Source organism: Mirounga angustirostris, unplaced genomic scaffold (assembly GCF_029215605.1).
Source record: "Mirounga angustirostris isolate CCGP_5_RB_7025 unplaced genomic scaffold, mMirAng1.0.hap1 SCAF_4, whole genome shotgun sequence".
NCBI lineage: Eukaryota > Metazoa > Chordata > Mammalia > Carnivora > Phocidae > Mirounga > Mirounga angustirostris.
In genome coordinates this window covers 70,059,677-70,087,439 of record NW_026991712.1, presented here as the reverse complement: position 1 = coordinate 70,087,439, position 27,763 = coordinate 70,059,677, and the positions used below count along the sequence as shown (strand labels likewise).

Genomic DNA, 27,763 nt, shown 5'->3' with positions numbered 1-27,763 from the left:
TTGTAATAATTAAGATTGCAAATACTTTATTAAAGGGCAATGGTAATATGGCAATTATAAGTGAAAAGGATTTTGAAATTAATTGTTCTTAAGTGTAGTATTTTGTGTAGTTGAGACTCATTCTTAACATAATAAAAATTATTAAGAAATAGAAATATATGGGGGCGCCTGGATGGCTCAGTCGGTTAAGCGTCTGCCTTCAGCTCAGGTCATGATCCCAGGGTCCTGGGATTGAGCCCTGCATCGGGCTCCCTGCTCTGCAGGGAGCCTGCTTCTCCCTCTCCCTCTCCCCCTGCTTGTGTTCCCTCTTTCACTGTGTCTCTCTCTTTCAAATAAATAAATAAAATCTTTAAAAAAAAAAAAGAAATAGAAATATATGTTGGGAGATATTACAGAAAGGAGAAATTTTATAGGTTGAAAATACAGTTAACATAAAATGTGTTAAATGGAGCAAACACTATAAATTTCATCACGAGGGGTAGGTATGGACCTTTGAAAGAATGCTTTGAAATAACACTCTGAACAGGAGAAAATATTTTTCATCAAAGAAAATTGCTACTGTCTTATATGGTCTTTGTCTAAAATGTTACCTCTAACAAGAAGTATATAGTAGTGCTGTCCATAGATGTTTCTGCAATGATGGAAATGTTCCATGTATATACTGTGCATATATGCACAGAGAGCACTTGAAATGTAGCTTATGTGACTGAGCTCCTGAATTTTAAATTTTATTTAGTTTTAATTAATTGAAATAACAACATGTGGCTCATGGCTGTTGTGTGGGACAGCACATCCATAGCATATTGGTACCGCCTGAACATACTAATGAGGAAGAAAATGTGGTCTTTCCTGGGGTGGGGGATGGGTGGTTCAGGAAGGGCACCATTTGGTCCATGAGGCAAATCTGGAATGGACTTGTGGTCAACTGATGTTGCTGACTTGGAGGCATTTCCTGATTCTTTATCTGGGTCATTGTCTATTGGATAATACCTTCTCCCACAGGGAGTATTGGCCTGAGTAGACTTTTTTTTCTCTTTTCCAAGTGGCTCTTGGGGGCCATTAGTGGGCATCATTGGCTACAGGCCTCATGATCTAGCAGATCTGTGAATACGAATATTCAGTGGTGCTGAGTCCTTTATCTTTTGTGTGTTCACCCATCAGCTCATGGATCCTCCTCCCTTTTGATATGATTTGTAACCTTGATGATGGAGAGGTGTCTTCCTAGGTTGTACTGCAGGGGGGTGACGTGTTTTTCCAGCTGCTAGACACTGCTGTGGAAATACTGATACATGCTTTACCCAATCCCAAGAATCACTGTCACAGTCATGTTATGTGCCTCAGGCTCTTTGGAGGTGGAGGAGAGAAACTTACAGAGAACAATTACAAATCAAGCTGTAGAACACAAAACAGTCTTCATCATCTAAAAGGCAGTTATCCTTTGATTCCACATTTGCCCACATGTGTTGGATATTTATGAAAAAGTTTCCTCTGGATGGCATTCTACTTACACAATTGGATAAAAAGTGGCTGGACTATGGAAAATATTTTGCACAGGAGAGTGTTTTGTATTCATGTACCTCCTTGCTGGTTTCCCAGGTCACTGTGATACCACATCGAAACTTGGCTGCAGAAATGCCGTATTACTTTGGGAAGAGCAATGGAGTTAAAGCATTGTTTATGTAAGTTTGAGGAAGTCAGAAATTCACTTCAAGATATTAATGTGTATTTTTGCACAACTTATTTCTTTCATCTTGGTTTGTTGTATGCCCGTTGCTTTCATCCCTGATTCTCTATGTGCGGTTTACTTGTTTTTTGCATCTCCCAGTTTTCATCCTGCTCATTTCCCCCGAAATCAACCAAGAGCCTCAATATGGTGCTGATAGGTGCTTGCTTCCTAAAAGTTACAGATAGTATAATGCAAAACATTTGTTTGAAAGGAAACTCTCTTCTATTTGTTTGTCTCAGCAGTTTAGTGACTTAATCTCGAACAAAACAGACCCGAGTTAAGGCCTTTAATAATACGCTCTTACTAGGAAGCTGCCATTTTTTCTATACATTTCTCTTTCGTCTTTGCAAATTGTTCGTCATGGAAGTATTTTTTAGAAGATGTTTACTTCTCCTCAATCTCTAAAAGGGTTTTTTAATCTGTTAAAGGAAGAGGGGTTTGGCTTAGAAGGTCTCCAGAGTCCTTACTAATTCTCAGATTTTCATGATTGGTTTCACAGTGAGCTCTCTATTGCAGTGATGATTCTGTTAGTTGACCTGTCTCATTGCGCCTCTCCTCACCTCCAGACGTACATGCACCTCTGCACTGTCATTCTTGTCTCAGAAAATACCCAGTGCCCGGTAGGGCACTCAGCTGAAACTTACATTATTATGTCTTCCCTGTATGTTTCCATACTGTTTACTATATAATATCACACATAGTTAAAACACTTGTCATCATAAATTCCCAAGAAATATTTTGTAAAATGGCATCCTAAATTTTCATTACTGTAACCTCCGAATCTTACTTCTTTAAGGTTCATCATTTACAGATGATCTCCATGAGAATAAAGGGAATTTTGTTTGTTTTTATTCGCTGATATATCTCTAGTACCTAGACCAGTGCTTGGATCATTGTAGGTACTCAGTCCATGTATTTTGAATAAGTAAGTGTGATTTGAGATTTAGCTTGATTTTTACTTGAAGCCAAATCAGACATAAAGACAACTTGAATATTTATTATCCAAGTGATAATTATCAGAATTATTTGAGAACACTGACAACTTGTATTTCTAGTCTTCTTTTTAATAATCTGTAACTGTGCTGTCCAGAGTGGTAGCCACTACCCCCACGTGCACATTTTTTCCTTGAAATGTGGCCAGTAGAAATTGAGATGTGCTGCGAGTATAAAATACATACTGCGGTTCAAAGATGCAGTACCAAAAGGTGTAAACAGTCTCATCCATTTTTTAATGTTGATTACTTGTTGAAGTGATAATATTTTGCACATATTGGGTTAAATAAAATTTATTATTAAAATTAATTTCACTCTTTTTTGGTTACTTTTAAAACATGGCTACTACAATATTTAAAATGACATCTATGGTTCTGATTTGATGGCTCATTGAACAGGGGATCTATCTAGACATAGAAAATGTAGATACTGAATGTAGAGAAGGGGCCAACCTCCAAAAAGGAGTTTTAAATGAATATCTTTGATAGAAACAAAATTATATGTTGCAGCTGTGACTTGGGAAAGTGGGTATTCAAATGGACTTGATCAAATTAAAAAAGACCAAAATAAATTAATTAGATTAGCTCAGATCAGAAATATGAAATCCAGCTACCAGATGGATTCCTAGCATAGTCGCCAGCCAAGTCTTGAGGTCAGAAAAGGGGCAGGAGGGCGGTGGTGCCTGTCCAGGCGAGTGGGAACAGTCACTAATGACAGGCTAAAGCCATAGTTCTTGAACTCCTCTGCCCCGAGTTCACCTGACGGTGGTCTCAGTTGTGGTGGGTGGTGCGCTTACCTGATACCGGGTAATGCCGTCATCTCTCCTGCTGCTGGGAAATGGAGTGAGTCTCAGTCGCAGAGATCGGCTAACTGGAAGCCTATGCGTCAGGTAGGATTGCTCTCCATGAAGGTTCTGTTTCGTCCCTCCCCGTGCCTGTAGGCAAGTTCTTTTTCCTCTTTCCGCTCAGCCTCAAGCGGATACAAAGTCAGCGTCAACTCCACCATTGCTGCTCCAGGCTCAGCAGACCAGGCCACTTCCCACCCCCACCCCCACCCTGGCTGCTTGCTCCCCAGAGCTGGTTGGGAACCCCATGCAGTCAGTAGCATTGCCTCCCGGGACGCGTGGGGACCCAGGAAGGGTGAAGCCGTTATCCTGTAAGAACAAGGCCATCCGTCCATAGGAGTGGACATTACTTCCCTTAAGCTAATTTGAAAGGTTATTTTGATAAGTGGTTAGTCTGCACGGCTAGTTTCAGCCATTATCAAGTCCATTCTAGTATTTATTTCCTTGAAAGCTGGAATGAGTCTTGAATAAATGAAGACCGACTGCTTAGGCTGTTGAGGAGTAAATTCAGTTTATGAACATTTGTTGCACTTGGCACTGAAGGTTTCTGCTTCTCTTTATTTTGGATTCGAAAGTGGTTGTGTAGTAAAGCAGCATGTCGGTAAATAAAATGGCTTTCATGCTCACCTTATTTTCACCCTTCTGACCTCTGTTTTGGAGAAAGTCGATCAGAAAATTCATGGCAGTTAGCGGTGGAGTGAGGAGACCTTTGACTTCAGCTGACAGCTGTCACCTGAAAACTACAGACCCGGAGACCTTCTCAGGTGTTCTGTCTGTAGTTCTGACAGTGAACAGGAATGTTGTTTACATTTCCTGTAAGCAAAATTCTCCCCTTGTTAGGAATATGTTAGAGTAGGACAGACAGGAACTGGGTTTTCTCTCTCGTACTGGAAAGTTCTCAGCAGTGCTGGTTGCCCATTGTTTCTTCCCATGCTGGTATGGAAGTGTGTCAGTAGAATTTATGACTGAGCCTGTTTCTAACATCACTCTTGAAATTCTTCAACAAGATACGGCTTTTTTCAAGTTGGGCAGTATCAAACAATGCTTCATGTACTTATGAAAGAGGGAAAAAATGAGTTAAATTCCAAAGATGTTTAAGATTTCGGACATTTTTCCTATGTGAATTAGTTCTTTATTAGGTTGTTGATTTAATTAGCATTCGCCAAAAAGGCTTTCCTGTTTTGATTGGTGAAGCATTCTTTAAACTGGTTATTTTAATCAGACGCGCAAAATCTGTTAGGAACTGTTTGAATAAAATGCAGAGCAGTAGGTAGAACATACCTGGTGCTGTAAACACAGGATGCTGACGGATGGGCTTTTCTCCCTACAGGCTCTCGTCCTGTCTTGTCCTAGAAGAGGGGAAGGCAAGGGTGAAGCCTGCATGGATATTTTGAACTTTGTTCCATTAAAGTAATTTTCAGTTTTGGCCAGTTTGGGGGAGAGTTTTCGGTTTCTTCTGATGAGAATAGTCATCTTCTAGCAACTGTCCATCCAGCTAGAGTCTCTCTGAGTGGTCACGTGGGCTCTGGGTCCATCCCCAGGGTCCGGCACCTGCTGGGGAACCATGACCTGTGATCAGACCTCTCAGCCGGCAGCACAGACTGGGGACACAGTGGGCCCAGAGCCATGTGTGAAATAGGCCTTCTTGGAGAATGAAAGCTTTTATTCTGACCTCTTTCTGACTCTTGTATATTCCTGCCATTAAACGTAATGGAGTCATGAATTTATTACACTGTTTGCGAGCTTGCTTTCCACCGTCATTATGGACGCTCCCTCGTTGGAACATCGTTGTGGACACGTTCTTGTTTGACCCCTCTGTTGCTGTTACATAGTGGTATGTGGGCCGTAAATATCTAATTTGTACGAAAGGGCAGATTTTGGTATTTGTATAATCCCCTAGTCAGTTTGACTAAGTTGAGCTTTTCACAGCCCTCGGTGCCGCGGCTGCCCCTCTGATTACCCTGCTCAGGGGAATAAGGTTGAGGGCGGGCTGCTGGGAACCAGAGCATCTCCAGGGCGTTCGTTCAGCAGATGGGCTGCTCGGCTGTAGTCCTACATCTGCTAGCCTGCTGTGGCAGCTGCTGTTGCTTCATGTTGTGTTCTTTTGTTCTGTTCCGTCCAAGAATGGAGCGCTAGGAAGTGTAGTGAATGGATTAATTTAAGGTTAAGGTTAGTGTTTTGCTTGCTTTCTAAGTAACCGATCATAATAATGCTTCTGGTAGAAGCTAATGAGTTTCTCTGAAAGTGAACTAGATTTATAAAACACAGCTCAGCGAGGGGGCTAGATTAGTATTGTTGATGGAAACCAAATTCAAATGCGTAAAATACTGGCAGTTTTTATCATTTGTTCCTAATTCTTTGTTTTCTTCCCCCCTCTCCCCTCCCCCCCCCACCTCCCACTCTCTTCTAGGACCTCTATCCAGACTTTGCCTGACACTGCAGGGTCCAAGAGAATTAAAGAAATACGGAATGACATGAAGAAGATTAGTTAAGGATTATAGGCTTTGAGGACAAACACCTCAGTGAGGTGAAGCACAGACAAGCTCCTGAGCTGTAGTTTGGAGGAGCCGTGTGTTGGAAGAAGATGGCGGACCCAGGAATGATGAGTCTTTTTGGCGAGGATGGGAATATTTTCAGTGAAGGCCTTGAAGGCCTTGGAGAATGTGGTTACCCTGAAAATCCGGTGAACCCCATGGGTCAGCAAATGCCGATAGACCAAGGCTTTGCCTCCTTGCAGCCATCCCTTCATCATCCCTCCACTAATCAAAATCAAACAAAGCTGACCCATTTCGACCACTATAATCAGTATGAACAACAAAAGATGCATCTGATGGATCAGCCAAACAGGATGATGAGCAGCGCCCCTGGGAACGGGCTCGCGTCTCCTCACTCGCAGTATCACGCCCCTCCCGTCCCTCAGGTCCCCCACGGTGGCAGTGGCGGCAGTCAGATGGGCGTCTACCCTGGCCTGCAGAACGAAAGGCATGGGCAGTCTTTCGTGGACAGTGGCTCCATGTGGGGCCCCCGGGCTGTGCAGGTGCCGGACCAGATACGGGCCCCCTACCAGCAGCAGCCCCAGCCCCAGCCACCCCAGCCCGCTCCATCGGGGCCCCCCACGCAGGGCCACCCTCAGCACATGCAGCAGATGGGCAGCTACATGGCACGTGGGGATTTTTCCATGCAGCAGCATGGTCAGCCACAGCAGAGGATGAGCCAGTTTTCCCAAGGCCAAGAGGGCCTCAATCAGGCCAGTCCCTTCATTGCCACGTCGGGCCCCAGCCACTTGTCCCACGTGCCCCCGCAGAGTCCCAGCATGGCGCCTTCCTTGCGTCATCCGGTGCAGCAGTTCCACCACCACCCCCCTACTGCTCTCCACGGAGAATCCGTTGCCCACAGTCCCAGATTCTCCCCTAATCCTCCTCAGCAAGGGGCTGTGAGGCCACAGACCCTTACCTTTAGTTCTCGGAGCCAGACCGTCCCCTCACCTACTATAAACAACTCAGGGCAGTATTCTCGATATCCTTACAGTAACCTAAATCAGGGATTAGTTAACAATACAGGGATGAATCAAAATTTAGGCCTTACAAATAATACTCCAATGAATCAGTCCGTACCAAGATACCCCAATGCTGTAGGATTCCCATCGAACAGTGGTCAAGGACTAATGCACCAGCAGCCCATCCACCCCAGTGGCTCACTTAACCAAATGAACACACAAACTATGCATCCTTCACAGCCTCAGGGAACTTACGCCTCTCCACCTCCCATGTCACCCATGAAAGCGATGAGTAATCCGGCAGGCACCCCTCCTCCGCAGGTCAGGCCCGGAAGTGCTGGGATGCCAATGGAAGTTGGCAGTTATCCAAATATGCCCCACCCTCAGCCGTCTCACCAGCCCCCCGGTGCCATGGGAATCGGACAGAGGAACATGGGCCCCCGAAACATGCAGCCGTCTCGTCCGTTCATGGGCATGTCCTCAGCACCGAGGGAGTTGGCCGGGCACATGAGACCAAATGGTTGTCCTGGTGTTGGCCTTGCAGATCCCCAAGCCATCCAGGAACGACTGCTGCCTGGCCAACAGCATCCTGGTCAGCAGCCGTCTTTCCAGCAGTTGCCAACCTGCCCTCCGATGCAGCCCCACCCGGGCTTGCACCACCAGTCGTCACCCCCACACCCGCATCACCAGCCTTGGGCACAGCTCCATCCATCACCCCAGAACACCCCGCAGAAAGTGCCTGTGCCTCAGGTAAGGGAACTCGGATCCTGCCGGCCTCACAGTAGAAAGTGCAAGACGGTAAACTTCTCTAATCGATTTTTCCTTTGAATTTCACGGAAAGCTGTTTCATTACGAGTTCCTTAATTTTTATCCTGTAAGCTGCACCGGAATCTCGCTTTTTTTCTATGAGTCTCTCACTTACTGGCTTATGCGTTTATTCACTGATTCAGAACAGTCTTGAATCATTCTGTCCCAGGGATTGCGGTAGGTGCTGTTGACGTGTCATGGATAACTAACCCTGGGGCCCTGCCTGCAAGAGTTGTCACTATGTCAGTGCCAACAGGGACAGGGACATTGGACTCTTGTTCTTTCTCTTTCTCTCTCTGGTTTAAAAACACACTGAAACGTGGTTTCCAGCAAAGTTTTCCATGTTTGTGGCAGTCCCTCCCACCTCTTTTAGAAAATTACGATTTTTTTTTTTCCCTTGGGAAGCTTCAAAATGTGTTCTTCTGTAATATTTATTTTACCAGCTATTGGATGCTAGTGTGAACTTAAATTGCAAAGTGTAGAAAATCATAGTCAACGTTAATCTGCAGAAAACGTTTGGTCTCTAAGAGATTTGGGTACCTGGCGCCACAACAAGAGTCTTCCTTTTTGTAAGCTGCCATTTTCGTTATCCTACCGAGTTTATAAGCAGACATTTAAGTTTCAAGCTCTTGTGTTCACAGAGATGTCCTTCCATCATAAACGTTGGTGTTTGTGCCCTAGGTCTAGGAAAAATACATTAATATCTATATATGTACAGATTATTCTGAGTGCTATTCAAAAATAGGTATTGATCTTCCACCATGATTGCCACTTGAGTTTAGATGGCACAGGAGGCGATTTTAGAGCAGTTCTTAATGAACTTAGAATCGGTGAGGGAAAACATGACCAATGTGTGGAAAGAGAAGCCCACTGAAAGACTCCACGTGGTTATGTGACAAGTGTCCAGAGACAGGAAATACCTGGGGATGTGGGTGCTTGGCATTTGGCTAGGACTTAGCCAGGGACAGTGAGCTGAGGATGGCATTTCTGGTTTGGGGATGACTCGGTAAATGACTCGGGGCCATGGGACCTTGAGCTTGCCATGGGGCACGCCAGATGGTGGAGGTCTTGCATTCAGTTTTAAGGAATTCAGACTTCTGTGGGGGAGCTTGGGATATTGATTAGACAGTCCACAGAAGCCTGGAAGACAAGAAATTAAACTGCCATCCTGTGGTCCAGGCCCATAAGGACAGTTTAGACCAGGGATTGGGGAGTGGAAACAGAAGGGATTAAAGCAATGTAAGTGTAGAAAGGTTTGGTCAGGAAACAAATCTGTGTGGGGTAGCCCAGGTGGAGAGGCATTTAGAACAGAGACTCCGAAGCCTCAGCCCTGGTGGGAGCGGGAGAGTGGAGATCAGGAAAGTCTCCTGGGGACCCAGGACACAAGGATACTTAGGGGTTTTGGGGGAAGCTGCCCCCAGAGGTCTGGCACACTGGGATATTCTCAGCAGGACCCCCAAGGTCAGTGGGAGCTGCCCGAGAGAGCTGCTCCCTGTCTCCTCTGGGAGCAGACGCCCAACCTGTAGCCTGTGGGAAGGGGCTTGTGAGCCCTGTGGTTCCCGGACCAAGTGAAGGGGGAGGTGAGAAAGCCAGTCTGACAAGAGGCTGGGAGCAGAGGGCCTCGGGGAAAACAAGTGCAAAGGAGTCAGTGGAGAAAATCAAACGCTGCTGATTTGTTTTTCCTTATATCAATCTCAAGGCAAGATGCCCCTCTTCAGAACTGACTGAAAGTGCTGTCCCTGAGGCCAGCCAGCCTGGGTGGTGTCTAGGGCAGAAATGAATGTGACTTAGTTTCCAGGATTTATTCTTTTCTGGTTTCTCAGAAAGCGTCTTACTGGATGAGGGATGTTTCCAGAGCAGTGATTCTGACTTCTCCTTATTCCAGCATCTTCTCACTCCGCTGGAGGACAAGCACAGTTTGAAGGAGACACCCTGTGGTGGTAATACGATCTCTGGATGGGAATTGTTGATCTCCTCCAGCTTTCCCTAGTTTGAGGAGCACAAAACATCTCAATAGCCATTTCAGAGGACGGATGCGAGTATGTGGCATTCGAGTCACTCGACATTGGAGGGTTTCGTATGTGCTAGACTCTGGGGGACACGACGTGTAGTTCCCTTTTTCTCCAGCTCCACATTTTTGAGTACGCCATTATAGACAAACTCAGAACTGTTTTAGGGATGTATGTAAACAAGTACATTTGAGGGATTTTTATTTAAGTTCAGTTGCCCTTAAAAATTTTTTGTTTGTGGTATTTGCCTTCTTATTTCTGCCTAACTTTGCATCCCCTTCAGATTTTGAAGTACTCAGTTCTGAAAATAATACTAGGGAGGTGTAAAGTCTTATGAAGAGATTCTGACTCTTATAGTCAGAAAAGTGTTCGAATTTCAGCTCTGCTCCTTATTAGCTTGGTGATCTCAGACAAGTTAACCTCTCTGAACCTCAGATTCTTCATCAGTAAAATAGGAGAGATAGTACCTATCGCAAAAGGTGTTGAAATTAATATATACCAAGTGCCTAGGATGTTGCCAGCTGGTGGCGTGTACTCATGTTCATTCTCCTCCAGGCTATAGTTCTGGTCTCCTCCTGTACAGACCTTACTTCATAATTATGTCATCTCACATGTAAATACAATGTAAAACTACTTTTATTTTTAAGGAACAGGTTAAATATGATTAAATACAGCCTTAGTTATGAAACTGAATTTAATTAAGTTTGATTTGTGCAAATATTTCCCCTCCTTTAGCCCATATTGACAGGTGTGATGAGGATAATGATGTGGGTAATTCAAAATGCTATCACGTAATCCTAAAAACCTCTCTCTCCCTGTGAATGACTCACGTTCTACTCTAGCAAGTATATCTATCTAATTATGTTTTGCTTTAAAACTACTAAAATTATTTTGCATTTCATATATGATAGAATGGTAGTTCAAAACCATGCTGTGTAGCAGGGAAACCACCAGATCAGGTTGAAATATTGATGTGATTTGCTGAATTATCACATTCAGGCCTGTTGGCTTTTTTATCTTGATTTTTTCATGTTTTAAAAATGTAAGTTATGCTTTTTAAATGTCTCGTGGGCTCTGAACAGATATTGTCTAAATTATATGACACACAGAAGTATCTTTAAAGATAAATTTAACTTTATGTTGAAGAGTCAGCAAAGGAAAATGTTAGAAAGGCCAGAGTTCATTAGACCATAATGTTCATTGTGGAGTGTGGACACATTCTTTGGTGCTAGCTCCAGACTATCCTGATCATTTGATAAAGTTTACAGGGGAAGAAAAAAACCCAGCTTATATTTCTTTTTAGTGGATGATAAGGAAGGATATCGGTTCCTGAACCTTTTCATTTCAGACCCATTTACATGCTTAAAAATTGAGGACTCCAAAGATCTTCGTGTACTTGGGTTATATGTGTTGATATTTATTGTCTTAGAACTTTAAACTGGGGACAGTTTGAAATATTTATTTGTTGATAATTTAAAAATTATAAACTGGGGCAGCTTAGTAGGAAGATTGTGTGACTCTTGATTTCGGGTCGTGAGTTTGAGTCCCACATGGGATATAGAGATTGCTTAAAAATAAATAGATAAATAAACTTTAAAAATAATAAACCATTATGTGTTAACATCAGTAACATTTATAAATGAAAAATAACTGTTTTCTAAAACAAAAAAAATTAAAGACATTGTTTTACATTTTCTCAAATGTTGGATTCTAACATCTGCCACTGCATAGAGTCTGCATGCAAGTTATGAGCCTTTGCAAAAGTCCACTTACATTTGTTTAGAGAGAATGAGAGTGAGAGGCCGATTACCTCCTACAGACCCAAGAACCCCAATCCCACTCTCAGAGCCACCAGCATGAAGAGAAGCGTGCAGGCTTTGGAGTTTGCAGCTTTTGAGTGGAAGCACCATCAACCACTGGCCCTGTGACCTTGGCAGGTGACTCAACCTCCGGGCCTCGATTTTTTTCTCTCTAAAATGAGGGTAGATTGGGGCGTCTGGGTAGCTCAGTCGGTTGAGTGTCCAACTCTTGATTTCGGTTCAGGTCATGATCTCAGGGTCATGGGATCCAGCCCTGTGTCGGACTCTGTGTGCAGCTTGAGATTCTGCTTGAGATTCTCTCCTCCTCCTTGAGATTCTCTCTGCTTGAGATTCTCTCCTCCTCCTCCTCCCCCTACTTGCTCTCTTGTTCTCTCTGTAAAATAAATAAGTAAATAAACAAAATCTTTAAAAATAAAATGAGGGTAGATTTACCTCCCTGGTTAGAGGCATAGCGAGACTAGCAGTAATATCTTTTAATATTTAACGTAGTGTCAGATAAATGGTGGGGACTCAAAAATGTATTATCATTGGGCCAATGCTCAGAATTGCTTGTTGCAAAGTTTAAAAAATAACTTAAAACACTTATTTCAATGTTAACTATAGTCAGAGTTGTTTGCCTTTGTTTCCGTGGTTTTAGGGGCCAGTTACCAGATACTGAGGCTCCTATAATCTATGCTTTGGGAGAGATAGAAACAGCTTGTTTGGGGCGGCGGTGATAGGGGTGCTGGGAGCGGTGGGTGGATGGTGTAGGCAAGCATCTGCCATGGAAAGCACACCACAGGAATAAGCACTGTGTGCTTTGGAAATAGCTCCCAATCCACTCTTGGTGGGGGTGCAGTTGGGGTCTGGGAGGGTGAGCTGGGGGAAGTGATGGCTTCAATGAGATGTGAGGGATCAGTCCAGGTTGAGGGGAGGCTGGGTGAAAGGGGGAGGGGGAAGAGTTTAAGGCTTAGGAAATAATGAGTGTAAAGATGGGACCTCCTAATGCCCCAGTGTTATTGAGATGTAGGGGCTGGGGTGTGGGAGAGGAAGCTGTGTGGTCTCCTTGTGGGCAGGTTCTGTGTCCATGGGGTGCACTGGGAGGTTTTTGGTAGTGACACGGCACCACTGGGGTCCTCTGCAGCACGTCAGGGTGGGAAGAGAGCAGAGAATGGAATGTTTATCAGTGCATGGTGGCTGTGGGTGAGAACCACCTAGAAGGAGAACATCGTTTTGTTCATTTGAAGAGCTTATCTAAAAAAGACTGGTTAAGTGGATTGTCCTTCAAGTTATAGGCAGATCCTTGAGTTTCTGAATAAGTTCTGCTACTGCACAAGACATAGGTATCTCTGTCCACAGATTTTGCTTGGGGCCGGGGGGCAACTTCTGGTGGAATTTAGAATCTGCAATGTTGTATCTTTAGAATAATTATACTTTGAATATATTTGTACCCTTTTCATTAATGTGGGCCTGAAATACTGTCATGATCAAGGAAACAGAAGCAGAAAAAATTTTTAAAGGACCTCTAAGATTGAGGTGATGGGTAATAATTTCTGTGTCCTAGTTTTTCCCCAGGAGATTAAAAAAAAAAAAAAAAAAGGAAAAACACGTAGGAGAATCAGTGGTTGTAACTTTTCTAGTTCTCTGTCTTTCCATGACATCTTATAAATATCTTCAAAAGACAGCCTTTCTGGGAAAACCTTTTCCTGGTTAATTTCAAGTAGAGTGCCTATTCTGAAATTCTCTCAATTCACCCAGTAAATACAGAATTCCATACATGAGCAGAATAATTTGGCAACTACTAAATAAATTTTATGGAAAATGTGGCCATGCATCTCAAGCCTCACTTATGCAAATTGTGATCAGAAGTAGAGAAAGGGGCCTTTTTAATAGAGAGTAGATGTATCTCTTTGAATATTATTCTTGACAAAGTTATGCTTTCATACCCCCATAGAAGTCTAGTGGAGATGGGGAAAACAAAATATATCTAAGGGGAAAACCCAGCTTTGACCTCAATGGCATTCAGGGCCTGTTCTAAGTGTAGCCACGTTCAGAGAACAGGCAGCCATAGTGAAGACCTTGGTGGAACAGGCTGCCCCACCATGCTTCACGGAGGGAGGGAAGTCAGGGGGGTCGCCGCTTTGCCCACGTGCTGGTGGCTTGTTGGTTCTTTCTTCATGATACGTTGGTTACAGCAAGTCACCCGTCCTTGACTGCCCTTGACTTTACTGGTCGATCTGGTGCTCTCAGCAGCCTGTTGTTGTTGGGTGAAGACTGTTAGGTATTTCTTCTGTTGCAATTTGTATATGCTGCAGCTTAATGAGAACCTCCCCGCGTCTTCCGTCAGCATAGCTGGTTTATCCCAGAGGTCAGAGATTCGGTGGGTTAAAATGGAAAATACCAAGTGTAGAGTTAAAGCACAGGAAAAAATTCTGCCCTATCTGTCCTTTCACCCCACTGTCTGAAAGCATGAAGTGAGCCGCATACTAAATGGTAGCCTTGTCTCCTAGTGGCTTTTATTTTGTAAAAGGGTATTGTTTTCTGTAAGTGTCTAAAATATTGTGTAAGTAACAAGGAGTTAGTTTTTTAAATTACTTTTGAAGCCTGGATATTAACCATTGGCTAAGTGTCCTAAGCAGCCTATGAATTTTCTTAACCTTTAAGAAGTCACTTTTAGGTACTGCATTTTAACCTTGTTGTTTTCATTTAACCTTGTTGTTTTCATTCAACTCCATTAAAGAAATATTTATTGAGTGTTATGTGCTAAGCACTCTATGAAGGACAGAGATTGGCGATGTGGGAGAAGGCAGGGAGGAGATAAAAGGCCTTCACTGAGATGGGGAATTTTGTTATTTAGGTATAATCTTCTGGTTGTCATTTCTTCAGGTACCAACTATATTCTAGACCAGTGCTGTCCAATTGAAATGTAGTGGGAGTTGTGGATGTAAGCCACATGTGTTATTTTAAATTTTCCCATAGTCACATTAAAAAAAAAAGGGGGGGGGGCGCCTCGGTGGCTCAGTCATTAAGCGGCTGCCTTCGGCTCAGGTCGTGGTCCCAGGGTCCTGGGATCGAGCCCCGCATTGGGCTCCCTGCTCAGTGGGGAACCTCCTTCTCCCTCTCTCTCTGTCGGCCGCTCCCCCTGCTTGTGCTCTCTCTCTCTGTGTTAAACAAATAAATAAAAATCTTAAAAAAAAAAAAACTAGTAAAATTAATTTTAGTAATATGTTTAATTAACCCAAAATAAGATCTTGTTCCAATACATAATCGGTATAAAATTACTAATTAGATATTTTACAGAAGTACTTGAAATCTAGTGTGTATTTTACCCACATTTCTCACTGCAGTTGGTCTGTACTTGGATCGCTGTCGAAGGCAGACCAGGAGCCCCGCATGGCTGGTGGCTGCCGAACTGAAGAGCACAGGGCTGGACTCTCTCAGTGGTGGTTGCTTCAAATTCCTTCTGAAAACAACTCGAAGTGTAAATAAGTCTGTGCACATATAAATGGACTTTAAACTGTTGGATTATGGCAGTAAACTTCATCGCAGGTGTTAGCACCCTCATCGCGAGGTTGGGAAAGTAGCATTTTTTAATTCATGTAGTGTTGTGTGCGTGCGTGCGTGCATAGTATCCTCATCAGTTCATGAAAAGATAGATCACTGAAGTGAAATTGCATTTGTTCGGATTTCAAAGAATGCTGTCTGAAAGTCTTTCTACTTTCTTGTAGGAAGAAGTAGTGAGTTTCTCTGAAAGCGGATTATAACTATTTCCAAGACTTTAGTTTCAAGTGGTTTTTGGGTACTTGTAGTAGTTAATGCCGTCCCCCCCAAACTCAGGTTCTCCCTTTCCATCTCCCTCTCCATCACTAATGCTTATTTATGAAATTGGTTCTCCAAGGATAAGGGAGTAAGCCCTCGTCTTTACTCTTACGCGTGCCTCCCTTCCTTTTCCTCTCACCTTTTTCTTCTCTGCTGCTTTTTTCTTCTTCATCTTAGCAGCCACCCAGAAAGGCCATTTCTGGCACTGTGGAGCAATAGTTAGCTGGGGAAGGAAAATTGGGAAGTGGGTCAGGGGGACAATTAGGGGAAAAGCATTGCCAGACCTAACTTGAAGAATTTACCTTAATCTTGACATCTTAATATTATTCTCCATTTGCTGTAGTTACAGCTGTCAATCTACCAGTAGTCTCTAAGTAACCACGGAGAGAGGGCCCTCATTCTTCCTTTGTTACTGAATATAGTTCCTTTATCAGTGAAGGAAGTCAGCAGCAAACTTGTGCTTTTGCCTTGCAAAACTTTAGTAGGTGATGGTGCATCACCGTGAGTGAGGTTTCACTTTTTTTTTTGCTTAGTGTGAGAAATGTAGGAGAGCCTTCTAGGGACTGGGGCATGGCACTAGGAGTGGTGCCAGTGGAGAAGTTAAAGGAAGCTGGGAAAATGCCAAGAAGTTGGCACCATTTAAAAAAGTTAAAAGTCAACATAGATAACAGAGACACTCATTATCCTGCTTGCTTTTTTCCTGGTTTGATTGGGTGGTGAGAGAGATGGCCAGGTAAGGCCATCTTATTTTAAAGAATTTATTTGTTTATTTATGTATTTATTTGAGAGGGAGGGAGAGAAAGTGTGTGCATGCGCAAACAGAGGTGGGGCGCGGCAGAGGGAGAGGAACAAGCAGGCTCCTTGCTGAGTGCAGAGCCCGTTGTGGGGCTCAGTCTCAATCCCACAACCTTGAGATTATGACCTGAGCCGAAACCAAGAGTCGAACACTTAACTGAGCCACCCAGGCGCCCCTCCCTATGTCTTATTTTAATGATTGCATTAAAATCACCACCCAGCCAGTTATTCAAAGGAAACATGCCATTTTGATTCCCCTTTATGAAGAGCATATTATCTGTTCTGCTTTATAGTGTGTTTAGCCTGTTCTCCACTGTTTTCTACGTTTAATTTAATTCTAAGTAATTCTTACCACCGATTTCAGGAGAACTCTTAGACTTTAATGCTAACTGTGAAGGCAAAAAAAAATTTGTTTTAATTTGAAATGAGAGGTGTTAATCTTGAGAGCTGTGTTGTTTTGGGCATGGGTGGAAGTTGGAGAGTATCGAGCACATAGTGATGTTGGAAGCCTTGCTGAGAGTTTCTTGAATGGTGTTCTAACTTAGCATGTGCCCTTCCTGTCTCTTCCTGGGTAGGCTGGAGCAGGTTTGCAGCTCTGGGTAGGAATCCCTCCCTCAGCCATTGGGTGGGCTGTGGAGTCTCCGCTTCTTGCTTATCAGGAAGAGCTGGGAACACGGCAGGGTGGATTTCTCAGCTAGTGAATAGGCAAGGACTTTTAGATCACCCTTTCCCCGGAACTTTTTTTGAAGTTGTATTTCTGAACTTTTTAATGAAGGGGCCATGCATGGACTTGAAGTTCTTATTGAATATAGGAATATTTGAAAGTAAAGTACAGTTTTTAGATCATGCTTCTTCGTGGACTCTTAACAGCTTGAACGTTCTTTTTAACTTAAAAAAGCAATCATATAAAATTGTGGGATTAGTTATGATGTGTTTGTTTTCACTGTTAATGTTACAGCCACCTCAAAATGTCAGCATGAAGAGATGGCTAAACTTCAATACCACTGTGGAAGTTGACAGAAATGGACAGTGGGGACTAATGGAGAATTTACCTCAGTCTTGACATTTTAATGTTACTCTCCATTCTTTGTATTCATAGCTGTAAATCTACAGTTACTACAGATCATCTGTCAGTAACCACAGGCAGAAGTGGAACTGGGGCAATCACCAAGTAGGATGTGCTGACGTTGCTTTAAATTGGTCCATTACTAAGCTAACTCCATTTCTGGCTGCTCGAATATTGCAAAGACATTTTCACAAAGAGACCTGTTGAAATGCATGGAGGCATACCGTGGATTAAAGGAGACAAGTGAGAGTTCTTTAGGGAAAAAGTTTGATGATTTAGAAGGAGTTAAGTAGTATTTCATTTTTATCAGCTTTTCCTCTGGATGCTTTCCCCTTTCACTTTAGCTGTATTCCCCTAAACAATGAGGCCTGTTAAGGGAGCACACACATTCCCCATGCTGGGTGCTCCGTGTCTTATATAGCCCGACCTCTGATTCAATCAGCTGTTCCTCTTACTCTGAAACAGTGGTAGCAGACAACTGAGGGAAAGAAATACTCCAGAGCCTGATTTTGCAAAAAGGCTGTCCTAGAGCTGAGCTTAAAGCTCACAGCTTTAGTGTTTGCAAGAAAGTTAAAAACCAGTATTTACATATAAGTAAGTTCTCTAAGCTAGGGTATCATTGGTGAGGGGAAAGAGCAAAACAGAACAAAAAACTAAGAGACCAGGCAGTCGTAGAGCAAAAAAAGGCCAGATTGTAAGATCAGTTTTAATAAGGTTCCCTCATTGAAGACTTAAGTGAGAATCCCCCCCCTTTTTAAAAAAGATTTATTTATTTGGGGGTGTGTGTGTGTGAGGGGAACGGCAAAGGGAGAGGGAGAGAGAATCCTAAGCAGACTCCTAGCCAAGTGCAGAGCCTGACACAGGACCTGATCCCATGACCCCAAGATTACGACCCCAGCCGAAACCAAGAGTCGGAAGCTCCACTGGCTGGGCCACCCAGGTGCCCTTTGAGTGAGAATCCTTTTAATGCCATGCCGTGTGGCATGCTGGAGTAGTATTTCATATTAAATATAAGTTTGGCTTCAAGAGTGGGTTAATGGGAAGAGGTGTCTGTTTACTTGCTTCATTTCGTGTTTTCATGTTTTCAGCACCTCGCACCTCTGCTGGGCGGTTGGCCAGGGTGCTCCTGGTCACTGCTGCCAGAGGGGGCGCTGGCGAGTCAGGCGCGCAGACTTATGAGGACCGTGGGCTTCACATGCGTGGGAACTGCAGTTGAATCTCACTCTTCCCATTTTGTGCCTACTCAGAAAATTGGGTACTTAGTTAGTGTCCCTAAACTTGTTTCCTGAGGATAACAAGTACCAGTGGCTCCAGATCATTATGGGGGTTAAATGAGATAGTGGCTGTCAAGTTTTTAGCGCAGTGTGTGGCATGTGGTAAATCTCTGATGAAAGTTAAGTATTTTATTATAACTATTGCTAATGTGGTTCATTGAAATGAGCTCTTGGAATTTCTCCCCCACTTTCAACTTTTCACCTCAAAGTAGAAAAACTTTTCCTTATTTTGTGAAACAGAACATTATATATCATGGCTTAAAAATCAGTTTATTAGAATCCCTATAAAGCAAACAAGAATTCATAATATTTTTGTTAGGGGGAGGAAATCGCTATCACACTACTATATTTATTTTTAATTTACTCTCTAGGAAATGGGGTACTATATGTAAAATACCAACTCTCTCAGTGTTTAATTTCTTCCCACTTTTAACCAAGGTGAAATCATCTCTTAGATTTGGAAACTTCAAGTGTCAGAGGTTACGTTGGCATCCTGTTCTGTGTTCTTAGGGAGGTTCACGAGTATTTCCTCTAGCATCCAAGAATTATACATACTCCTTTATATAGTAAGTCTTGACTTTATCAAATATAAACTGAAACTTAGAGCTGTTAACCACAATTTGGCGATCCATTTTACCCCATTGTTTTTACCAACATCTTCCTGTATTTTCATGGTGTCCTCCCCTATACTCAGTGATGACATTATGCTTTTGTTTGGTAAACAGGTTCCTGTGGAACAGTTCCAGTGGTAGTTTTGAACTCCGTTGGTTTGTGAGGGCCATACCACTTACAATATTTTTAGTGTTTTCTTTATCCTAATCTGTTTTTTTTTCTTTAAAATATAACTTCATGTTTCAAAGTGAGACCATCACAAAAGGAAAATAAAAAGAATCGTTGCAGTTTGATTCAGTAGCGATGTTTTTTAAAAGTGGCCAAAGAAGGTAATTCACAGTTTTTTACTATGTGGGGTTTACAATTTTGGAAACATTTGTTGTGCAACTCAATACTGTTGCCACTTTTTTTTTTTTTTTTTTTTTTAGGATTTATTTATATTATTTGGCAAGAGAGCGCATGGTGGGGTTGGGGAGGGGCAGCAGGAGAGGGAAAGAGAGAATCCACAGGCAGACTCCTCATGGAGCACGAGCCTGCCACAGGGCTCGATCCCAGGACCCTGAGATCATGCCCTGAGCCGAAGCCAAGAGTTGGCCACTTAACTAAGAGTTGGCCGACTGAGCCACCCAAGGTGCCCCAAAAGTTTACTATTTTAGAGCTATAGAATTTTAGAGCTAGAAAGGGGAGCCATGTTATTTAGGAAAGATCACATATCTTTCTTCTGTTTGACTATAAGGGAAAGGACCTTTTTGCTTTTCATCTTGTAACTTCATACAGTACAGTTTTTTTCTTTTTATAAAAATATTGAAGAAGAATGGGATTTAAAAAAGTAGAAGGAAAACCTGTTAGTTATCAAATGTCCGTCAGGTATGTGTTTACCAAATATCATGTTTGTATATATTTATTGAACTATAATCTACACACAGTCTGTGTATAAAATGAAATGTTCCCTTCACATTAAGGAAATACTATAGAGTGGTTGCAATCCAGCCTGCTGTATACTTTTCATTTAATTCAAGATTTAACACCTCTTAAATATGCTTAACTGTGTACTAAAGTTTGTCAGAAAGTATCTAGTACTTTCCAAGTTATTTTTCAAAGAAAGTTTGCCATTTGTTCTTTGATGCCACACTAATAATGTGTTTGTAGAAAATGTGTAAGCTTGTACTGTCTGTGACCACTCCTGTGGTGACGAGAATGTTCTGCGTTTGCTCCATCCGGTACGGTAGTCACTCACCACAGGTGGGCTGTCGGGCACCTGAAACAAGGCTCGTGAGGGACTGAGCTTTTAGTTTTGTTTAATTTTAGTTAATGTAAATTTAGCCATATGTGGCTAGTGACATACATGTTGGACAGCTCAGCCATAACAAACAAGACAAATTATTTAGGTTACCAAAAAATAAGGTGTAGGGCACAACTAGAACTAGAAAAGTTTTTTGTCATCTGTGTCCCTACTTTTTTAATCTCTCGCCTCTTACCAGATGGCCTTAAAGCCACAGGCACCCTGTATCTTTTGGCCCCGTTAGGTGGTGATAGAATATAGTGATTCATACATGGTAATGCTGACACAATTCACATTGTTATTTTTGGAATAAATCTTTGTATCAGCCAGTTGTTGCTAAACACAGCATACTATTTTAAGTAGCGTGAATAGAGTATCTTAGTTTAAACGCATAAGTTACATTTCAGAAAGTTTTTAATTTTTTTTTTTTTAAGATTTTATTTATTTATTTGACAGAGAGAGACATAGCGAGAGAGGGAACACAAGCAGGGGGAGTGGGAGAGGGAGAAGCAGGCTTCCCACTGAGCAGGGAGCCCGATGCGGGGCTCGATCCCAGGACCCTGGGATCATGACCTGAGCTGAAGGCAGACGCCTAACGACTGAGCCACCCAGGCGCCCCTATTACTTAATTTTTTCCCAAAGAAGTCCTAGCCATAAATGTTTTATATGAAACATTTGTTATTATTTGGTATCATAAGTTAAAAACTATCACAGATGATGAAAATTTTTTTTCCCCTTGAAAAAGATTTCTCACAATTTGATATTAAATTCAGTCTCCTCATTCTTGTAAGAAAAACTTCAAAATATTTTCTCAAGTGCTTATGGCTGACAGCTATATCTTGCTTATTGGTCCCCTAAGGTACACTTCTCATATTTCGAGGTGGGTGTATATCTTTTTTTTTTTTTTTTAAGTAATCTCTGCACCCATTGTGGGGCTCAAACTCACGACCCAGAGTTCAAGAGTTGCATGCTGTACTGACTGAGCCAGCCAGGCGCCCCTGTGTGGCTCTCTTTTGAGCAGAATGTGCTAGTGTCTGTTTAGCATTGAAGACAAGCAGAGAAACATTAGTTGTTATAAGATATTATTTCAGGGTAAGTTAGTTAGTCCTGTACTAAGATTGATCTTGTCCCCAAATTTTATAATGTATGATTAGTGGCAGAGAGTCAGTAGAATAATAGAAATCTACATTATACTCCTTAGTTGATAGTTTTCGAAAAAGGATTTGGGGGGGGGTTGGGTGGAGATTGAGAGAGGAGGGGAGATTGGGGGGGAAAGAGAAAGAGAGAGAGAGTGTGTGTGTGTATGTGTGTAACAGAGACAGGAAATTGGGTCCTGGAAATAGAAGGACAAGGAGATATGCTAATGATAGCCTTGGTTGCCTGGACTGAGCACCATGTTCTATTTCGAGCTTCCTGATGACTGTGCAAGGGGAAACCTGACAAGACGTGTAATTCTCATCATCAAAAAGAAATTTTTTTTTTTTTCTCAGAAGGATGTTTTTTTTCCTGGCATCAAATCCTAGAAGGAATTTTGTGTGGTATATTTTATATATGTAGGAGATACCGACTGGCATTACAGATACTGTTCTTAGATGGGGTAGTGTTATAACAAATATAGAAATAGTTTTTTCCCTTCATGATAGTTTCTATCATGCCCCTTAATAATCCTGTCTGAGAGTGACAATCCGGGCTACATGGTGACAGCTGTCGTGTGAGGGTTACATTGATCTGACCTAGGCAGCGCATCTCAGAGATCCTGCTTGGTAACTCAGATGGACTTACAATGCCTGACGTGGACAGGTTGCATATCTTAGGCAATCTCCCCTAGATTTTTGTTCTTTTAATTAGGTCATGAATAGAACCTTGACAGAAGGTGATTTGACAGATTCTTCAGGTCATCAAGAGTCAAAAGTATGGTGACTATATTAAATGCCACTGAATTGTTTACTTTAAAATGGTTTATTTTTTGTCTTTTATGTTATGTGAAACTCAATAATAATTTTAAAAAAGGCTAAAGTACTAGTTTCCTAACTTACCGGTGGAGAATAGAAGAACCCTCTTCTTGGAAATCAGATAAGAGGATTGTAGGGCGAACATTCTGTTTTGAAAGTTGAATTCCTAACATGCACTGTTACCTAGGTGGGAATATCTCACCTTCTCATGGCACTTGGGGTCATAAAAATGAGGGTAGGTAGATCCAGCATTTTCCCTGGAAAGGAATTCAGCGCTTAATTAAACAGTTGATCAGAATTCCAGAGTAGCTCTGTCCAGTGGAGTTTTCTGGTATGATGGAAATGTTCTCTGTACTGTCCATTATGACAAGATTGTTAGCAGTTGTGGTCATGAAGACTTAAAATGTGGCTGGTGTGACCAAGCAACCAAATTTTAATTTTTATTTAATCTGAACCAATTTAAACTTGAATAGCCACATTTGGCTACCGACTGCCATATTGGACAGCGCAGTTTTAGTCATATTTGGTAGAGCAGTAGTACTTAAACTTTTTTGTCCCCTAAGAGAATTTTGAAAAATTAAAAAAAAATTGTTTTTGTTTTTCAGTTAGAATAAATGCATTAAAATTCCTGTGTCACCATCATTTCACTAAATGGGCATTGGTGTCCTTTCTTTACACCTCATTCAGAGGAAGGCATTCTCAAATCACCATTTGATTGGTGCCCCCAGAGGTTTTTATAACCCAGGGCAATGTACAGTAATAAGGTTTGGGATGAATAAGATAGGCATTTTGGTAAAAAGAAGTGATTGTAGTGGCGCCTGGGTGGCTCAGTGGTTAAGCTTCTGCCTTCGGCTCAGGTCATGATCCCAGGGTCCTGGGATCGAGCCCCGCATTGGGCTCCCTGCTCAGTGGGAAGTCTGCTTCTCCCTCTCCCACTGCCCCTGCTTGTGTTCCCTCTCTCGCTGTGTCTCTCTCTGTCAAATAAATAAATAAACTCTTAAAAAAAAAAAAAAGAAGTGATTGGAAGAAAAGGAGAAGCAGCAGAAGGCTGGTTGTTTTTTCTTAGAATGTGTGCATTCCTTGGGAAACTGGAAAGTGACCCCTGAAATTCTCCCTGGCCCTTAGAAACTCTTCAGAGCTCTCCGGGCTCGCACTCATCCTGGTTTGAAGACCACTAGAATGTCAGTATGACTCCGGTGGTGTGTCTTAGTATCTTCTGCACACCCATGTCATCCAAATGTTATCTTATCAGAGACGCCCAAGCTGCTGGTGTGGGCCTCACGGTCCCTACTCTGAAGAAGCTCATTAGGGACTCTGATGTGCATCAGAGGCTGAGGAGGGCTGTTTTTAAGTACAAGCAGGGATAATTATGGCCTGACAAAAACTCAAGAGCAGGTTTTGCCACCCATTGTCCCTCTGTATAAAATCCCAAGTAACTTTTCCATAGATTGTTGAGTCGCATACCTGCTAGTACATCCATTGTGATGAATTTGGTAACTGAACAAGTTATGCAGGAGACTATTTAGTTGAGAAAGGAGCATGGTTCCCCGGGTGGGCCTTGGAAGATGGCTGGGTCTTAGTGGGGTCATTGGTTCTTTCCTTCTTTCCTTCATCCATGCCTCACACATTTAGTGACTGATGAGTATGAAAAAAGTGCTGGAAATATAAAGATGAACAATACCTTTTCCTTGCCTCCGAGCTCGCTTGTAGCTGGTACTGAGTGGTTAAGCGTGTGTCTGTACCACCATGTAGTCAATGCTGGTAAAGAGTGAGCACTCTTTAGGTACGGTTATGGCACAAAGATAAACCATTTTGTTTGGGTTAGGGCCTCACAGAGGCTTCTAGCTTTGGAAATCTGGAACATAGCGACATTCAGAGTTGATTAGAATCTTTGGGATTGACCCAGTTTGACAAGATGGTACTTGGATGTGTGAAGACTGTGGAGGCCACGCAGAATTTTATGTTACTTACAATATTTACAGTTTCCACTGTCATCTCTTTTTGCTGTCAATGTACATGGGAATCCAGATTCATAATCAGACCTTCTTTGGTGAGAATACAGTAGGAACAAAGGGCGTTGATTTCCTTGAGGTTTACTTTATTTAGGACTTTCATCCAGGCTCACCTGTATCTCTGCCACATAGCAAAATTCCTCTTCCTGGTCAAGTTTTCCTTGATCCCTTGTACCCTTTTGACCTTGTTGGCTAAATAGCTAAACAGGTGTCCTTTGGGTCCCTAGCAGACTATACCTTTCCTGTTAATACCTTCTTTCTTCTTATTAGGTTTGATAAAATTGATTGTTATGCAACTTTTCATTTACTTTATTTTTCTTGAGTGCACTTGGCTGTTAGGGTTTCCAAAACTCATTTAGTTACCTTTTCATTATTCTTTAGGATATGTTGCTTCGGTAGATATTTCTCTCATCTATATATTTTTATCAGTTGAACAACACTCAACAAATATTACTGCTTGTTCTGTACAAAGGATTGTTCTAGGCATAGCAATGAGCATAGCAATGATCATGAAGCTAACATTCTAGTGAGAGAGGCAACCAGCCAGCTAACCAAAGTGTGTGTGTGTGTGTGTGTGAGAGAGAGAGAGAGATATTAAGTGATATTAATTATGAAGAAGAATAGAACTGAATAGGGGATAGTGAACTATAGAGAGTGATATTGTGGATAAATTGGTTAAGGAATGCCTCCTTGGGAGGTAACACTGAGCAGAAAACCTGAATAAAGTAAAGGGAGCAAGCAAATTATGCAAACATCTGAGGGAAGTGAGTATAACCTGTGCAAAGGCCCTGAGGCAGGAGTGTGCTTGGTATGTTTGAAGGGCAGCAAAGAGGCCAGTGTGTTTGGAGTATAGTGAGTGAAAGAGTGGTAGGAGCTTCAGTTACAGGAGTAGCTGGGGGTCAGATCAGGGAGGGTATTGTGAGCCATAGTGTATGGAGTTCAAATTTTACTGTGAGTGAGATGGAAAGTTACTGAGTTTTGAGCATGATGTGATATAATATATTGTGTATTTTAGCAGGCTCACTCTGCTCTTCTCTATGAGGACTAGATAGGGCCAATGTGGTAGCACAGGAGGACAGTTGATCAGGCAAGATATAATGGTGGCTTAAATTACGGTTGTGGTAGGGGTGCCTGGGTGGCTCAGTCGTTAGGCCGTCTGTCTTCGGCTTGGGTCATGGTCCCAGGGTCCTGGGATCGATCCCTGCGTGGGGCTTCTTGCTCATCGGGAAGCCTGCTTCTCCCTCTTCCGCTCCCCCTTCTTGTGTTCCTGCTCTCACTCTCTCTCTCTTTCTCTGTCAAATAAATAAATAAAATCTTTTTTTTTTTTTTTAATTGGGTTTGTGGTAGTAGGAAGTGAGAACAGATTTCAGGGTAGTGCTGACAGGATTTGCTGATGCATTAGAAATGGGGTTTGGGGTGCCTGGGTGGCTCAGTCGTTAAGCGTCTGCCTTCGGCTCAGGTCATGATCCCGGGGTCCTGGGATCGAGCCCCGCATCGGGCTCCCTGCTCCGCGGGAAGCCTGCTTCTCCCTCTCCTGCTCCCCCTGCTTGTGTTCCCTCTCTCGTTGTGTCTCTCTCTCTCTGTCAAATAAATAAATAAAATCTTAAAAAAAAAAAAAAAAAAAGAAATGGGGTTTGAGAGAATGAGAGACATTGGGGTTTTAGCTTGAGTAGTTGGGAGATCAGGAATACTGGGAGAAGCAGGTTAGGGCAGAAAACTCACATTTGATTCAGACATGTTAATTTGGAGGTGCTTACTAACGAGACTCAAGCAGAGGTTTCAGATAGGCAGTTGTATATGGGAATTTAGAATTTAGGGGAGGAGTTAAGTTTATCATTATATAGATGGCATATTCTGCATAGCCTGGACGATATTGTTTAGAGTGCATGGGTAGAAGAAGAATGTGAGGACAGGGCCCTTGTGCAGTCCCTTATTTCATACTCTAGCCAGGAGATTCAGGACAGTATGGCGAGAAGAGTAGTCAGGAAGGTGGAACACCACCAGGGTGCGTGTCCTGGAATCAAGTGGGGAAAGGGTTGCAAGGAGGGAGTGAGTCATCAGTTGTGTCAAGTGCTACTATGAGGTTGAATAAGATGAGGACAGAATTTCACCTGTCTCAGTCTTTTTTTCGAATATTTTATTTTTAAGTAATCTCTACACCCAGCGTGGGGCTTGAACCTACAGCCCTGAGATCAAGAGTTGTGTGCTCTACCAACCGAGCCAACCAGATGCTCCTTACCTGTCTCAGTCTTAAAGGCCCACCTTTTTCATATTCTCATGTGCTTCCTTACAACATAATAAATTAACTCTTCTTTTGTTGTTGAATTTTAGGGGAATCCTGCATCTGAGTAGCAGTTCATCAAGAGGTCGTTATAATAGCACTTAGCATCTACCATGTACTAGGTGGTATTGGCTCCTGAGACATAAAGATGAGTAAGAAAAGCCCTTCTAAACTTCCCAGATTTGTAATCTTGGGAGAGAATGTATGTACATTTTTTAGTGCAATGCTTGGCCCAGTGAATGTGAATATTGAATGAATAGCATATAAAAGCTAATGATAAAATGGTTGCAGTTAGTTGGTGGCAAGACTAGGATTAGATTGACTTTCAGTTTCTCTTCTCTTTCTTCCAGTGGATGCCATTTTTTTTTTTAAGATTTATTTATTTATTTTAGAGAGAGAGGGAGGGGGAGAGAGAGAGAGAGAAAATCTCAAGCAGACTCCCACTGAGTGCAAAGCCTGACTCTGGGCTCCATCCAGGACCCTGAGATCATGACCTGAGCTGAACCCAAGAGTCAGACACTTAATCGACTGAGCCACCTAGGCGCCCCAGTGGATACCATCTTTAAACATGTGAAAAATGAGCCATCTTAAAGCTCATGAAGATATTTATGGGAGGATGTCTGCTTAAAAACTACATTACTACACTTCCAAGGTACCACACATTTGTAGGAAGCTTTCAGTCAAGATAAGAAATCAGATTTCCATGATGCTCTTGGATGAGGGATCATATCAGTTTTGTGCATTGCCTGTCCCGCTTTCCTATTGTCTGCTACCACTAAAAGTGAAGGAAAACAAACCAGTGTGTGTGGGGGTGGGGGGGATGGGGGTTCTGTGGTATTGCTTGAATTGGCAAGCTAAGCATTTCTTTTAAATCTTTTAAATTCTTTTAAAAGCATTTCTTTCATTTTTAAAATGGATGTAAATTTTGCAATCCACTTAAGTATATAATTTTTGCTTAGCTGTTTGGTTTTTTAACACCCCCTGCCTCCCCATCCC

The 27,763-nt window shown here is 42.5% G+C and overlaps 1 protein-coding gene across 7 annotated transcripts in view; it reads left to right on the top strand.

Moving 5' to 3' along the window:
• The window catches only part of CHD7 (chromodomain helicase DNA binding protein 7), a 188,773-nt gene that overhangs the window by 55,665 nt on the left and 105,345 nt on the right, over window positions 1-27,763 (top strand). For 5 of the 7 annotated variants that reach the window (XM_045896506.3, XM_045896500.3, XM_045896505.3 and 2 more), the window contains exon 2: window positions 5,974-7,809. The exons of 1 other annotated variant lie outside the window; for it this stretch is intronic. In XM_045896506.3, coding sequence (XP_045752462.1) covers window positions 6,148-7,809 — 1,662 coding nt within the window. In that variant the 5' untranslated portion in view covers window positions 5,974-6,147. Of the gene's footprint in view, window positions 1-356; window positions 1,680-5,973; window positions 7,810-27,763 lie in introns of those variants that run through there. One more of the 7 variants, XM_045896504.3, reaches the window with a different exon arrangement.